The sequence below is a fragment of the Triturus cristatus genome, chromosome 1_1 (assembly GCF_964204655.1).
Source record: "Triturus cristatus chromosome 1_1, aTriCri1.1, whole genome shotgun sequence".
Taxonomy (NCBI): Eukaryota; Metazoa; Chordata; class Amphibia; order Caudata; family Salamandridae; genus Triturus; species Triturus cristatus.
In genome coordinates, this window is record NC_140579.1 from 571,206,789 (window position 1) to 571,222,633 (window position 15,845).

Genomic DNA, 15,845 nt, shown 5'->3' on the forward strand with positions numbered 1-15,845 from the left:
TGCGCAGATGAGCTGCGACCACTGCTATCACTTTCATGAACACCCGAGGGGCACTGGTGAGGCTGAAGGGGAGCACCGTGAACTGAAAATGCTTCTGACCCACCGTGAACCGCAGGTAACGCCGGTGGGCCGGCAGGACGGGAATGTGAAAATAAGCGTCCTGTAAGTCCAACGCTGCCATCCCGTCTCCTGGATCCAGGGCAGCCAGAACCTGAGCTAGGGTAAGCATCTTGAACCTCTCCTTCCAGAGGAAGGCGTTGACGCTCCTGAGGTCCAAGATAGGGCGTAGGCCCCCTTTGCCCTTCTTGGGAACCAGAAAGTAGTGGGAATAGCAACCACGATCTACTTCTGGACCAGGAACGTGCTCGACGGCCCCCTTGGCCAAGAGGGCTGCAACTTCCTCCCGTAGAAGATTCAAGTGATCCCCCGACATGCGGTGGCATGGCTGGAGGGGACGTCTCGAAGGGGAGGGAGTAGCCCCTTCGGAAGATTTGCAGCACCCACCTGTCCGACATGATGGAATGCCAGTGGAGCAGGTGATGGCGAACTCTGCCTCCCACTGGCGTGGAATGGGCCTGAGAGCACGGACTAGGAGGGCTTTGAGGCGGATGTTGCCGGGGTTGATGTGGACTGACCGGCACGTTGACCCCCGGTACTGCCTCGGCGGAATCCACGTCCAGGTTGGATCTCCGGCCGGCTAGGCGGACATGAGGGGGCACCCCTTCCTTGGCCATGAAAGGGACGAAAGGCGGAAGTTTGCGATCGCGGCCCCGAGAGGCCCAAGGACTTGGCCGTAGCCCGGGAGTCCTTGAAGCGCACCAGCGCACTATCCGCCCTCTCGCCAAAAAGGCGAGTGCCATCAAAGGGCATATCCATGAGGGTGCTCTGGACATCCCCTGAGAAAGACGTGGACCGCAGCCAGGCGTGGCGGCGGAGCGCCACCGTGGTTGACATCGCCCTACCCAGCGAGTCCGTAGTGTCTAGTCCACATCGAATAGCATGTCGTGCTGCTTCCCGCCCGTTGGCAAGAGCCTGGGCGAGCCGCGTCCGGGCCTCCTCCGGACACTGGGGCAGCACGTCCTCCACCGTATCCCACAGAGCGTGGGAATAACGGTCCAAGAGGCAAGCGGTGTTCAAGGACCGCAGTCCCAAACTAAGGGAAGAGAACAGCTTCTTACCGAACTGCTCTAGCCTCTTGGATTCCCGATCCGGGGGACCAGACGGGGAAGGAGGATTGGGAAGTAGAGGCCTGGATAACCAGGCTCTCGGGCGTGGGGTGTTGGGACAGAAAACTGGGGTCGCCCGGAGCAGGGCGGTGGCGCCGGGCCACGTTCCGATCCACAGGAGGTACTGTGGAGGGCTTGGACCAGGTGCCCTTCAAAACGTCCACTAGTGCCTCATTGAACTGCAGCAGAGGCTCCGGGGAGCTTGCTGACGGTTCAAGCACTTCAGTGAGGAGGTTAGTCCTCACGGCCACAGCAGGCCGCTCCAGCCCAAGGGCTTTGGCCGCCTTGCGCAGCACCACTGAAAATGCAGCACCTTCCTCCGAAGCCACAGTCGGAGGAGAGATGAAACCAGTGTCTGGGGAGGTGTCCAGACCACTGGCATCCCCCAGCTCATCTGCCCAGTCCTGAGATAAGTTGGCCTGCATGGCCAGAGGGTCCTTAGACCCCTCCCAGTCACCCCCCTCATCCGATTCCTGATAAACAGGGGGAATAATCGGAGCCGGATGGTAGATGAAATTGTTATCCATCTGTGTCGGATTCGGCGCCGGACGGCGCCGGGCCCGGACTGGGGCTGAACCAGGGAACGGCGTAGTCCGGAGACGGCACAGGGGGTGGAACCGGTGTCGGCGCCGGCGGAGGAGGCGTCGTGAGGTCGACCGGCACCGACTGAGATCCAGGCCTGGATCCCACGGGGATCTGCGGCGTCGGGACCGAAGTCGACGATGGCGCCGGAGCCACCGGCTTGCTAGTTCGCCTAGTCGAGCCCACGGGGCCCGAAGACGCGCCGGCAAGCGTCGACGGCAGAGCCAGGCCCCTCATGGCCGAGAGGAAGGCACTGATCTCCGCCGGAGTCGCGTCAGTCCCAGGGACCAGTGGGTATGGGGACGGACGCGGCTCCGCAGGAGCCGCGGGGTTGGTACCACTCGGACCCTCGACCGAGTCGCGCGACCGGCGAGGGGAGTCCGAAGAGCGGTGTCGCCTCTTGGACTTCTTAGCATGCTTCGACTTACCCGAAGACTTCGATCCCGACGAGCGGTGGTGGTGGCTGCGGCTCCGCGACTGGTCCTTCGACCTCCTCCTGGACCGGGACCGTGAACGGCGCGGAGCAGAGTGTAGGAGCTCGAGAAGCTTACGGGACCGCTCCTGCCTAGCCTTCGAGGTCAAGGCACGACTCCTCATCTTGGTCGGCCCCCAGGCAGTAAAGGCACCGGCGGTGGTGGTCCGTCACCGACATCAGTCGATCACAGGAGTCACAGGCTTTAAAACCAGGCATCCTACCGGCATCAGTTCAAATCGAGTAGCCAAAAGAGTCCAAAAAGTTTTAGTCAAAAAGTGACTAAAGGGGTAAGCTCTTCCCGGATCGGCGCTGTCTGGCGCGGAAAAAAGAAGAACTGATGTCAGCGCGCAAGGGCGGCGTCTAAGTACTCTGACGAAGACAGTCCGGCGCACGACGCGGACGATGGACACGGAGCCGCAGACGACGCCTAGCGATGCGCAAGGGGTATTGCTGACGAAAAATCTTTCCGGATCCAGACTGACGCCTGGGGATATTCTAAGGTGAGGAATCTAACTAACGTGTTTCTTTCAGATACACAGTTTTACCCATGACTTGCACCGCAAGTCTCCATGCATACACAAAGAGACCAGAGAACACAATGTGTTCTATTATCTCAAAGAACTGTGCCCTGTGGCAAATCTGGGGAGAGAGAAGGGCTTTCTTTTCCAGGTAGTAGGTCAAGTGGGGTAACTGTTAATTGGGACACTTTGTTCTATTACCATTGAATCTGGAAAGAGAAGAACATGCTCTCCTGGTGATAGGATTTCAAGGCGTTCAGATATTGAAGAAGTGAGGAGCTAGTTGCATACTGATTGGACACCGGATTATCAGTGCACAAACCTCTCTGGCTGCTATGCACACAGTGGACCTCCATTTTACAGTCGCTCTCTGGGAAGATAAGTTGTTGGTGTTCATTCAATTGTCTGACTTTTATCCGTTGTCTGCTGAATTTGAGAGATTTATATGTATATAAACGTTTAAACTTCGGGGAAATTCGGTAATTTCTTTTTATATTTACCTTAAGGGTGCATGGTTTACTGACTTAGCATACATAAATAGTTCATCTATTTGCAATGACCCAAAACATTCATAGAAAGGCACAGTTGTGTGACAAATATCTTGCCATCATCCTAGGAATACCATTTTCCCTCTTTTCTTGAGACTACGTAAGAGGATGAATAGCAAAAACAGACACCATAATAACAAGCAAAAAAGAAAAGGACAGTGACATGAACGCGGCCATCCTGTAGATAGAGAAAGGAAGTCCAAAACGTGGGGCTATGGTTCATCAGTCACTATTCCAAACTCTTCAATTGCTGCTTCCCAGTCATTCACCACTACCCAAATTCAGTTGTGATTCAATGTAGAGTCCTCCCACACTGGCATTAGTATAAACTGTTTAGTTAAAGATATAATGAACAATATTGTAATATTGTGTTTACAGTGAATCCAAGAGTCAGACACAAAACAAGACACCTACCTTCACTTCCTCCTCCATCTCGGACATCTTCCTTTCCAGAGCTCTCTTCTCCTATTAAAAATAGAAATAAAAAAAAAGAACAGAACAGTTCAGTAATACCCTGCTGAAGGGCTCATAGATACTTTTTCTTGCTCTCGAGTTTCCAGAACATCACCAAGGATAACCATTTTTTACTTGTGGCCTGTAATGCCTGCTCCATGCTCGGTTAGCATGAAATAGTGGTTTACTGATTAATTCAAAGTTATTTGTTACATGATGACTTTGATTCTACTCGTAAATATAATAAGAGTTAAACTTATACATTTTGTACCATTGCGAGCATTCAGCAATATTATTTGAAAGCCTCCATATGTACAAACTGAATGCCACTGTTTTACACTCTATTTCACTTTCTTGAACATCTTGCAATCTTTTTCAGAATTGAACAATATACTTTATATGTTTCTCCCTGTTAGCAGATGTAAAGACTCTGGGCTTTGGTTACTCGACAAGGAATTTCTGGAGTTCCATTAGAAACTGTCCGTGAACTCTGAAGAGTGGTTTGACAAAGTGTGTGTAAACCATAGGAAAGATATTAGGGGATAGGAGAATGTACATTTATATCAGACTCCTGTTGGGTCTAATAAAGTATTAAGTCTCTATTTCTTCACATTTTAAATTTTTGCCTTTTCTGAGAGTTTTAAAATATTCACTATAAGTGCCCTTCATCTAATATGTCCTAAATGGTGTTTAAAAATAGCAAAAATGAATACACTGTTGTGGTCATCTGTGTGTTCTAAGAGCAATATGGGGATCCCATATATCTACAGTTACCATGCTGAGTCTCTAGCAGGTCTGTGGTAGTTTCCACACTGGCTCATTCTTGTGAACTACATACACAGGAGACTTTGTGTGACCCCTGTTAATTTCTTTGTTTTGTTCATTCATTGCATTCCAGACCTATGTAAAAATCTAAATGGTGGTCAAAACATCTTTGGCTTGCATCAAATCAAAATAACCCATATAAACGAACATTAAAATGTTCAAAATATAAAGTAGAAATAAGATGGGGAGCAGCTGGGATACACCTAGGATGCTGAATTCTAACATCTCAAATTATCCTGAGGCATTCAAGTTCTTTTACATACTCCTGCACATCAGGATGTGGTAGGGGGCAGTTCAGGGGCAGCACTGCACCACAGAGAAATATACTCTAATCCTGTGGGTGGGCTCTCTTTGTCTTTGGATCTTGAAGCCTCCAGCAGTGATTGTGTCATAGGGACAGAGCCTGATGAACAGAGAGTAGGTTCATCATACGAGAGGTAACATAACCAATGCATAATCTGAACAAAGTGACCTTAGAGATCAGGAAGCTCCAGACATGGAGCTTCTGCGGGCAGAAGTGATGGGCAAGGACAAGCAGGGGACTCAAACTCAGCTCTCATAACCAGTCATAATTGCAAAGCAAACAGATGAACAAAAGTCAAGGTACAACTACGCAGACCAAGCTACTTGGTCTAAACTTTGCCTGACTGCCAATGAGTTCTTTCTATTGCATGCAGTCTAAGACCTGCACCAGATGCAACCTTCATGACAAAGCATCCTACTTAAGAGCATCTTATTGTTAATGCATCTATGAGCAAAATGAATCTGAATTATTTTCCCACTACATCTCCAGGCAGTGAATTAAAGAAAATCAACACTATGGGCTTAAGAGTCTTTCTTTTGGCTAGCCTTGAGCTTTGATCATTGAATGTTGTGCGTCTTTTCGGCCACTGCGTTCATGCCCTTTGGGGACATGACAAGTAAGATTTTTCAGACTCTGCCTTAAGATTTCTGGAATTCATTTGCCCAGAAAGTAGAGGATGGTTGGGACATGCCACTGGCCTAGACACTATAGCTTGTGTGGCCTGGGTTATGGGTGAAAGTGGTGTAAGAAAACAATGTTTGGGTGTGTGCCCCTGTTTTTTCCAGGGACGTTTAAGCATCACTAATGGACATGCATCTTGGTGAGTTCTGCCTGTTTTAGCAAGAAAGGCAATGCTTTAAAAGAAAGGATGCTTTCACAATACCAGAGATATGGCTCGTTCTCTTGGGTTACTTTCCTCTGCTCATCAAACCCACCAGCAGAATTGGAATACTCAAGAGTGATTGCCTATTGCAGGAAACAGACCTCACAGCTTTTCAAGCAGCCAGTCCAGCCCTTTCATGACTCCAGGGCCACTGGTTTGGGACAAACCACCAGCTGATGCAGCAGTAATCCTCCACTTCAACTGGCATCACCACCAAATAACACATTTGGTTTCTCCTTTAAGGGGAGAGGAGTTGGCCTAACAGCTAGGGTGGTCCTCCTCGAATCTGGGGAACTGGGTTCGAGTCTCGGCAACGACGCTGAACATCCTGTGATTCTGGGCAAATCACTTAATGTCCCCGTACCTAACAAAAAATAAAAATGAATGTGTCCTCATGTAACGCAACTGGTGCTATGTTAAGCGCTCTGATACCCGATTCGGGTTAAGTTCGCGCTATATAAATCTCCGTAAAAATAAATTTAAAAAAGTACCACTTCAGGCGAACGGGAGGTAAGACAGGACACTGCCTTCCCAGTGTGTTCAGTTTCTTAGGACAAAATGGTCATTCAGATTGTTCTGCTTCTTGGTTACTCCTCCCATGTTCTTCCAGTTCAAGCCCAAACATCAGCAGATCAATATCCTCTCTTCAGATGAGCTGATGAGGCTAGCAAAGGGAGCAATTTTGGTGGGGAAGGGGAATGGACTGCTATTTCTGTTAGTTTCTGGTTCCCAAGCAGGGCAAGGGACTGAGACCAATTTAGCCCTTAGGCTTCTTCAAGAAAAAGTTAATTATAATAACGCTGGCCCAAGGTCATTTTTTACCTTTGACTCAGAGAAATGATTGGTGTCCTTTAAGACATATTTCCATGTGCCGATACTACAGTCCCCGGGGAAATATCGCCACTATATGATGAGGTTTTTCGTTTACTGAACTGCCTTTCAGCCCTTCCGTGTTTACAACAGTACAACAAGTAGGTCAGGGATACAGGTATTCCGTTCCTCAACTGTATAATGAAGGCAGGCTTGATTCAGCTATTCTCAAACCACCTACAGGTGGCGGTGTTGTCCACCGTGGGGGTTCTCCGTCAACAAAATATTATCTTTGACCAGTGCAGAGGTTTCTCATTATGAAGACTTTTGTACACAGTGACTTTGATGTCCTTTACATCACTGCAACGGTTTTGAGACATCCTAGCTGTGATCCCAATGTTTCAAACAAGAGCGCTTGTTCATCTATGGGAGGTTCTGATGCTGTTTGGACTACTGGGTTCATGCACCCGTTGGAATAGGTTGGCCCTCAATGGAACCTTTGCATTGAATGGGCCAGCATTGGGGTGCCTTTTGGACAACATCTGCATATGGTGTAAAGTGGCTCATGCTATTGATGGTGGATGCCAACCTGATATGTGAGACAGTTTCTCTTACCCTATCCAGCGCTTATAGTGGTGATGGTTTTTGCCATCTCTGAGCTTGGAAGCTGATCTAAGGAAAGTGGAGACCAGAGGCATCATCTTCATTGAGGGGAACATGCTTGAGGCCTTGAAGAGCATCATAATCAGAGAGAAAAAGTCTACATTATCCTGAAGTACTGCCTCAGTGGCAGAGGAATAGGAGGAGGAGAGGCACTCTCAATATGTAGTTTTACCTTCTGATGGAATAGTGCATCACAGGCCTGCCAAAACTGGTTCAGGATCTGCAATCAAGGCAATTTAAGCACCAGTTCAGGAAAACAAAAGTGGAGTTAATGTCAAGGTATGTCCACGTGACAGAGTTGGGATGATCTGTGGTCTAGCAGGGCCTGTCAACTTCAGGGTATGGCCAACCAGTGAAAGTCCAAAGGAAGGTCCCAAAAGATCCGTGGGCTCGAAGTCATACCAGAAGGACCCGATGCGATTTTAAAGAGTTGCAGCATGGCCCTTTTGATAGTTGCAATCTGTAATAGAGTTGACAATGGCCCGGGATAGTCAGATCGCATTGATTCGAGAACCAGATCAGAGTCTAGTGTCTAAGTAGGAGTCAGTTATTTTGAATGCTTCCCAAGACCTCTCTCTGGAGCAAGAATGTTGGGGACGGAAAAAGCCTTGCTTGAACTTCTTTTGTGTCTTTTAGATTTGTCTTTCAACTTAGTCTTGGACTTACCAGGGGATAGGGTACAGGAACGATCTGGCAACTTGGATTGGAACTGAACAGGCTTTGTGTGCTTGGCTATGTCGCTCATGGCCTTTAGATGCATTAGGCAGCATTTATTGCCCAACTTGAAATTGGGCTTGGTGCTGAGGCACGAGACACCAATGTTGTGCAGGTCAATGACTGAAATTTGCGTGCGATAAGCATGCACGGTTTACAGCTTGATACTTTTTTTTGGGGGGGGGGGGGGGGGGGGGAGGGGAACATTACATCACAATGAAAAGGGTATTGGGAAAAACCCTCTGTAAAGGAACCGAAAAAAGGGTAGGAACCGAGCTCTGGATCCACAGTTAAGAGTGTGGAACAAGAGCAACTTACGTCAGCGTGTAGGGTTTAAGTGGGACATACACCGATGGCACTACCTTCCACCATGCAAAAGCTACTGCAAAGCATTTCCAGATCCAGCCTGCCACCTGGGGAGATTTACAGGGAGCGGAATCTACCAGAAAGAGCATATACCGTGGAACAAACAACAAACATTCACTTGGAAGCAATGATATTAGCATGACACAACGAACCAAGGTGAGAATTATTTGTATGGAGATATACTTAACTGGTGTCGATGTTTTATTTTCTGAAATTGAAAATAATAAAAATGGCATTAAATAAACCAAAAAAATAAGAATAAGAGACACACCCTTTTCTCCATCTCCAGCATTGATGATCTGTCCGACGATCGCTCCTGCTTCTGCAAAGAAAGAACAACTTAATGTAATAAAATATATAATCTTCCAGCTAACATGCCACATCTTACTTGGCAGAAGAAAAAGTCTGACATTTGAGCCAGATACACTATACTAACCTGAGCTACCTTCTCCAGCTTTGTTTTGATGTCGACCAATTCAAGCTGGGCTTCTCGCAGCTTCGACTTGAGGTTTTCATTCTCTGACAAGGCATTCTCATAGAGCTAAACAGACAAAAAAAAGTAAAATCTGTCTATAAGACTCTCTCTGCAACATAGCCAAACCTCTCTACATTAGGAGGCAGCTGAAGCAACACATGTAGCCTGTAGACAGTTATCCCACTCAGTTCTCTTGCTGATCTGGCCCAGGTCAAAAGAAGACTCCATGAAAAAAGTATTCTGAAGGGTTAATTCAACTATATCAGTGGTACAGATGTAGCATTTCAAGTATGGAGTATAGTAAAGAAACAGGAGAAAGACAGTTTAAACTTGTGACTCTAGGAATATGCAAACCAACAAGTCATTCAGCACCTTGGGAGATCAAGATCTATCAAATGTACCGGGTTTTAGATACATATAGTCCTCAGTAGCAATTTGTTTAATTTACAAAAAAGTAAAGGCCATAAGATAAGCAGACCCCTGTACAAGAACTGTCCAGCACAGCTACCTTGAATGTTTCAAGTCATCCCCAATCTTTGTCAAGGAGCAAGAGATCTTTGGGGTGGTAGCTGCTTGAGAAGAAAGTAGAGAAGCATTCATCGTAAATGCTAAGTCCCAAAATAAGGGGCCAAGAAAAGCTATAAAGTAAATCTTTAAGACAGCATCTCCATGAACGAACTAAGCAGGCTTAGTCATGTCTGCCGCAGGGCAACTTCTTCTTGAACACGTCAGCCCTAGATGGAATAAGAGAATAGCAACAAGAGGCTGTTGGAGTCCATTATTTAGGAGTGACAGAGCCTGATCCACAATGTTCTGTTCCATCTTGCTGTTTCCTTTAAATATTATAGCAAATCTGCAGTGAAACCAGCAGACAGTATTTTACATTGTTTTGACCTGAGGACAGCTTCCTACAAAAAAAGTCAACCTTGGCTTGGGGGTCCCAAAAGTTGGGAAACTAAAAGCCCTACATCCACCTGGTTCAATATACCAGCCTTCAGATGCAATCTGTGCAACTATATTTGAATGAGTATTGCAATCAGTTGCTAGGCAGTCAGTTCAAGCCTGTCTTATTACAATTAAGCTTGAAATCATGGGCTCATGCTCCAAAACCTCTACTATGCAATAGCTTCTGCCCACAACTTGGGGTTATGAGCAAAGGCTCAGAGCTTGGATCGAAGTTGGCTAAGGGGATAATGCCACATAATGTACTGGAACTATGAGAAATTTCCTAACCCGCAGGTGCACTCTTGTCATGCACTGTTGAGGCTCTGTGCTTGATGAGCAGCTTACTCGCCCTCGATTCACAGCGCATCAAGCCTCTACATATGACACTGTTGTACAGCCTGCAGTCACCGCAGCTCCAGCTAGGCCCTAGCTAGGCAGTAAAGTGTCAGTGGCGTAATGCAGAGGCAACTTGTAGAGGCGCAATTAGGGCTATGGAGGCGGCATATGTTGAGTGCACCCTGCTGAGGTGCCGTATTGGATGTTGGCTCCAATTGTTCCCTCGGCGTTCTGGCTCCTGTGTCGCTTCCATACCTTGCGGATTTCACCACGGTTGTTTGGGAAAGGAGTGGCGGATATGAGAGCTCTCATAGGCGGTTGCTGCTGGAACCTCACATCCCTCTTGCTGGGAACCATGGTGCTTGGCTTGAAGGATTGGTTTGGAAGATTGCCCGGGCCCCTCAGGTGGAATTCACCCTGAAGTGGGAGCAGCATTTTTCTTCTATCATTTTGCAGGAAGTGGAATCAAGAGGATTCTGCCTGGCGGAGGCAGACTGGTAGGAGCTCCAGGGGGCAAGTGCCTTCTGTGTTGCAAGGAATTGAGATTAAGGTGGTAGCTCTCTCTGGCCTTCTATTGGTATCCTGCATAACCCGGGTGCAGCTTGCTGGGTGCAGACATCTATTTGAGTTCAGTTGGCTAGTCCCTTTTGCTCCCCTGTGGACTCATGAAATCTCATGTTCTTAGAGGGTCTCCCCAGAAAGCTAAAGGCTTTTCTGAAAATCAAAATAAGCGCTCAGGTTTACCTGGGAAAGTAACTCAGGAGAAAGGCCTGGCTAAAAAAACTATTCTTTCTTTGAACCAACTCTGGTTTCCTACAGATTAGGACTTAGTAGAAAATGTTTCATTAGATGGCACTTGTATGAATTTAGTTCCCAGTTCTACAAGTTTTGAGGCATTCCTTGCACCCCATAGCACTTCAACAATTATGAGGAGGGAGCAGCTCTCCCAGCAAACATGGTCTTGGAATCTAATTTGGGTGACTTTCCAGCTGCCGGTAATGGAGCACACCAGATACAGCCATTAATAATTGTGGCCAGCAATGGCAGTACTAAACTACTATTTAAAAACCCTCATTGACTTGACTGATCTTTGGTTACTAAGCCTAAAGAGAGTGAGCACACAAAAAAAATTTAAAACCCGAGAATGGGGATATATCCAAGTCTTGTACTGAAGTAAAGGGGCGAAGAGAATGATCCAGCAGTTTTCTTAACAGAAAAGCTGGATTGAGTCACAAGTCATCAATAATCTGAATACAGCACTTGACCCATCACTGTTCTCCCTCCTGCACATGGCAGCACCTCTGGTGGATAGCCAGTCCAAAACCCCTCTTCCTAATTTGTCAGCTGTTAATCAATGGTTTGGGAGTCCTCTGTCTGAGATAAGGGATATCAAAAAGTCTCAGTCTCAGGATCTAATAGAAGCTCTCACCCATCTCTGACCAAGTTAATCAGTTTGAGCAGCAGGTTTCTGATTTAGAAGACTATATCGGAAGGCATTAAAAGCTTGATGAGGATGCTGTTAAGGAACTCTGCTTGTTAAAATCAAAACTGAAAGAATTGGGAAATCATTTACAGTGTTCAAATTTAAGATTTGTTGCTATCCCTGAAGTCAAGGAATCTCAGGAAGAGGGGGCCAAGCAGTCTGATTGAGAACTTGGTTCAAAAAGTATATGCTCACCAACCTCCCCACCCGATTTATCGATAAAGCGAGCTCATAGGTCTCCTTTTCATCCAACCCTGAATGCAAAACAGCCACAAACTATTTTGGTACACTTTTCTGACTTTAGGGTAAAAGAACAGATTCTCTCAAAGGCTATTCAGCAAAAAGTGTTTGTTTTAGAGGATGGTAAGAAACTTCAGATTTACTCAGATATGTCCATCACAAGAGTTCGTCATAGGAGAGAATTAAAGTACATCATTGGTTTGTTTAAAGTAGCCAGAGTTCAAGCTACCATTCATCAACAATACAAACTGGAAGAACTTTATAAAGGGCGTTTTTGGTCCCTTTCTTCACTTTCAGAAGCTCACGACTTGCTAAAACACGTTCAGATGAACACAGTTTATTGACGTAACAGGCCTATTGTTTGCCTTTTTTTGTCTAGTTAGATGTAATTGCTGATATTCTGAGTGGGAGGTAAAGGGGGGAGAATGGATTGGACAGGAGATTCTCTTCCATGGGTGGGGGAGAGCACTGGGGGATAGAAGCAAACTAGCGAGAGGGTTGGGGTGGTCAGTGTGCAAGAGGTGAGATGACTGGCAAAATGGTGGTACCACAGAGCTGCTGTGCTGTTTTTATATGAAAGTACAATGCAAATTCTAGGTATGGCAACAGAAAGCTGCACTTATTACGAGGTAGGTTGGGGTCAGTTAAGGTCTTTCATGCAATATAAATGGTTTCGTTAATAAATGGAAGTATCTGGCAACTGCCAGCTGGTTAAGAAGTCAAGTGAGGTTTTTGGCAAGAGACATCTTCAGGGCTGTTTCTAACAGCATGAACTTATATCATGCAACTTAGTCACCTGTTTTACCACCGGGTCTGTGTGTTTATTATCTTGTATGATGTCACCATGGCTTTGTCTTGACATTTTCTTATAGGGTTTCCACGATTTAATGGTGTTCTCTTACCTCTAATTTCCTTGGGGCCGTCCCCCAGTGGAGCTTGGCGTTTTGTATAGAATATATGCTTATATTACCCTTTTGTATCCTTCCCAGCCCTAAAGAAGTCACGGGATACTTCCCATTGTGACGAAACACGTGTTGGCTGGTTGTGTTCGTAAAGATTAAATAACTTGAAGAACAATTGTGTGGATCATATTTGCTAAACACTGTTGAATGCAGGAGACTTTGGCTAACAGTGCATTTACCCAGTTAACTTTTGCCCGGGACTTTGGTTTTCTGGTCCCAGGATGCTTGTCTTGAGTCCAGGGAGGATCTGACCTGGCATTTCGGCCTAGACTGTTCCCATGAGGGGCAGGGTCATGGCTGATTTGCATATGGCTGGGTCCAAAATGAGGTGGTGTGGAGAGCAAAGAATAATGGATTTTACCCAGATCTGTGACTGGGGTGAATGTTTGCATTGTTCAGCATTCCGTCCACCATCTGTTCTTTTTTCTTATGTAACCCTAAGTGGGGAGGGTATGTCCAGACGTGGGTCCCAGGCCCACTGTGCTCCAGCTAGCCTGGCTAATATGGGGTGATGTCCCGAAGCCATTCTATAATGCTTGTTTATAGTCTAGGGAAGGGCCTGGCAGTTGAAGTTGGACTTTTCCCATGAGGAGCAGGGTTAAGACTGATTTGCGTATGGCCAGTCCAAACTGGGGTGGCATGGTGAGCAAAGGAACAAATGATTTAACCCAGATCTGTGACTGGGGGCGAGTGTCTGAAAGGTTTCATCAGCGCTCCGTCCATGGGTTGCCAGAGCAAATCAAACCTCACTCCTTGTACTGAAGCTCTTAATCACGGCGCGCGCAGTGGCGTAGCTTTTATTGGTGCAGCGGCACTAAAACTCAGGAGGGGCCTATTGAACCATATTACTACATTTGAGGTGGAACCACTCAACTACTTCAATACCACATACTTGACAACATTTTATTTGGTGTAAGTGGGAGATCCCTCCTGAATCTGGTTTAATGGCATGTATGATACTATACAGCCCGAAAAAAGAAACTTCCCTTTGCCGGACTTAGCACAGCCACAATATACGAACCCACAAAATGCAGGTCGATATGACCACTTAAAGACAATGACCCATAATACTGGCCACGAAAGTACTGGATCGCCTACGAGAGGTACAAAAACTACTTTCAGCACCACCTTCCACTGCACAACAAGGGCACTAACTGTTTGGGGTAGGTATGCACGAAAATCAAAGCGCCTCACATACTCGTAAGCTCCAATAGACCGGTTGGCACTAGAGCAAACAGCTTGACAAGAGTCCAACAAAGACCACAGAGAAAAACAGAGAGAGGGAAATTCACCCCGCCTTGCAGGGTAGGGGGTATGAGCAGCCCCTTAAGCTGAGTGCCTGCTGCCTCTTGAGATCATATGGCGGCGCCTCACTCATTGGTTACTACCGCGCTGTGACACCAGGTGGATGACAAAACTGAACTTGCATCTGAAAGGAAAGCAGCCCCGATATTACACACAGCAAGCAGGAGGCCACAGTGACTTGAGTCCGCGTTTATCTCCTTCGTACAAGTTTATTAGACAAGAAATAAAGGGGTACCCTCCACAGCCCAGAAGGAAGGGCTTGCTCTTCATTTCAGCGCGTAAAGTAAATCAGGATGAGTGGCTGAATGCATCGCTATTAGGGAACAATCGAGACGAGGATGATGGTGGTGGGATAGGTTAATTAGACCAAGTGTTATGATTCCACAAGACTACAACTGTTTCCGGACGAGAAAACAAAAGCGAAGATTCTAAGCTAGCGCACAGAGGGAAAAAATGCACAGGAAGCGGGATGCAGGCACTACAGAACTAGCAGAAAATTAAATCAGCCGTGAGTAGCAGATTTATAACCCATTTAGCTTTTTCCTACACACAAATAGCCAAGCTCCCGCCCCCGTTCTTGCAGTTTATTTTCCAACCACAGAAGACTCATAAGTACACGCGAACACCACCACCCCCACCCTAAGGAAAAGAGCAATGCACCTGAAAGCGATAGACATCTTTCAAGATGTAAAGATTACAGAAAGCAGTCCTAGGTGTTCTGGGTGCGCAGAGGGTGGGGGTAGTGCTCCTAATGTAAATAAAGAAGGAGGCACTGCAGCTGCCGCCCTGCGCGTCCCACATCCAGCGAGTGGTGTGCGATGTGCGCGTAGGAGGCAGAGAAAGGGAGGACATAAAAATAATGGGGAGGCGAGAGGTATATAGATGGCGAGATCTGAATATGCAAAGGAGGTGGGGTTATGTGAAGAGAGTGGAGAGTGCAAAGATAAAGAAAAGGAGAGGTGAAACATATGAAAAAAGGGGAGGGAACAGGCAACCAACAAGCGCGGCCACGCAGCCATGAAAGTGAAAGCGACTTTTGGAAACATAAGGAACAGATGGCACCCTGCGCGCCCCTCCTCGCTCCCGCAAGGTGGATGCCGGCACACTCACGAGTGTTAGAAAAGTGCAGACCAATTCCAAAAAGAGCACCGCATGCTCTCTGCGCTAGGCTCGACCTAAAGAAGCGCGAGGGCCCGTGCTTATAATTTTTTCCGAAGATCTGTAGACCCACCCACAAATTTGCAACAAAATTGGAGAAAAAAAAATGCAGAGTCTCAAAATAGCTGCCAACACTTCCTGGTTGAAGTGTTGGCAGCCAATCAAACTCAGAACGGGTATTGTGGACCCGCAAGTCCACTGCAAGAATCTGTGTCCCTAGATATCTACATTTATTTAACCTTGAATATCTCAAACTACTGAACGGATTTACATCAAATCAAAAAGCACGCTTTCTGGAACAACACCTAGCATTCTGGCAAATTTGGTGTAATTCCGTTCAGCGGTTCGGGCTGTAGTCGTGTTCAAATTCCCTATGGGAAAAAGCATGGGGAAAACACATTTTAGGACCCCTCGACCCCCCCTTATTTCTCAGCCTGTGCTTGAAGGATCACCCCAAAACTTTCAACACAGCAGCTGAACTGACTAAAATTCGTGAAGATTCATCAAGCGGCACCAAAGTTCTTAGCAAAACACAAAATGCTTCCTATGGAAACTAGGTCCCAACTATAATTTA

At 46.9% G+C, this 15,845-nt stretch overlaps 1 protein-coding gene across 2 annotated transcripts in view; it reads right to left on the reverse strand.

Moving 5' to 3' along the window:
- Positions 1–15,845, reverse strand: part of LOC146870653 (protein phosphatase 1 regulatory subunit 12B-like) — a 353,358-nt gene that overhangs the window by 115,261 nt on the left and 222,252 nt on the right. For both annotated transcript variants that reach the window (XM_085644768.1, XM_085644766.1), the window contains exons 4-6: positions 8,804–8,908; positions 8,639–8,689; positions 3,764–3,814 (exon numbers count right to left, since the gene is read on the reverse strand). In XM_085644768.1, coding sequence (XP_085500894.1) covers positions 3,764–3,814; positions 8,639–8,689; positions 8,804–8,908 — 207 coding nt within the window. The remainder of the gene's footprint in view (positions 1–3,763; positions 3,815–8,638; positions 8,690–8,803; positions 8,909–15,845) is intronic.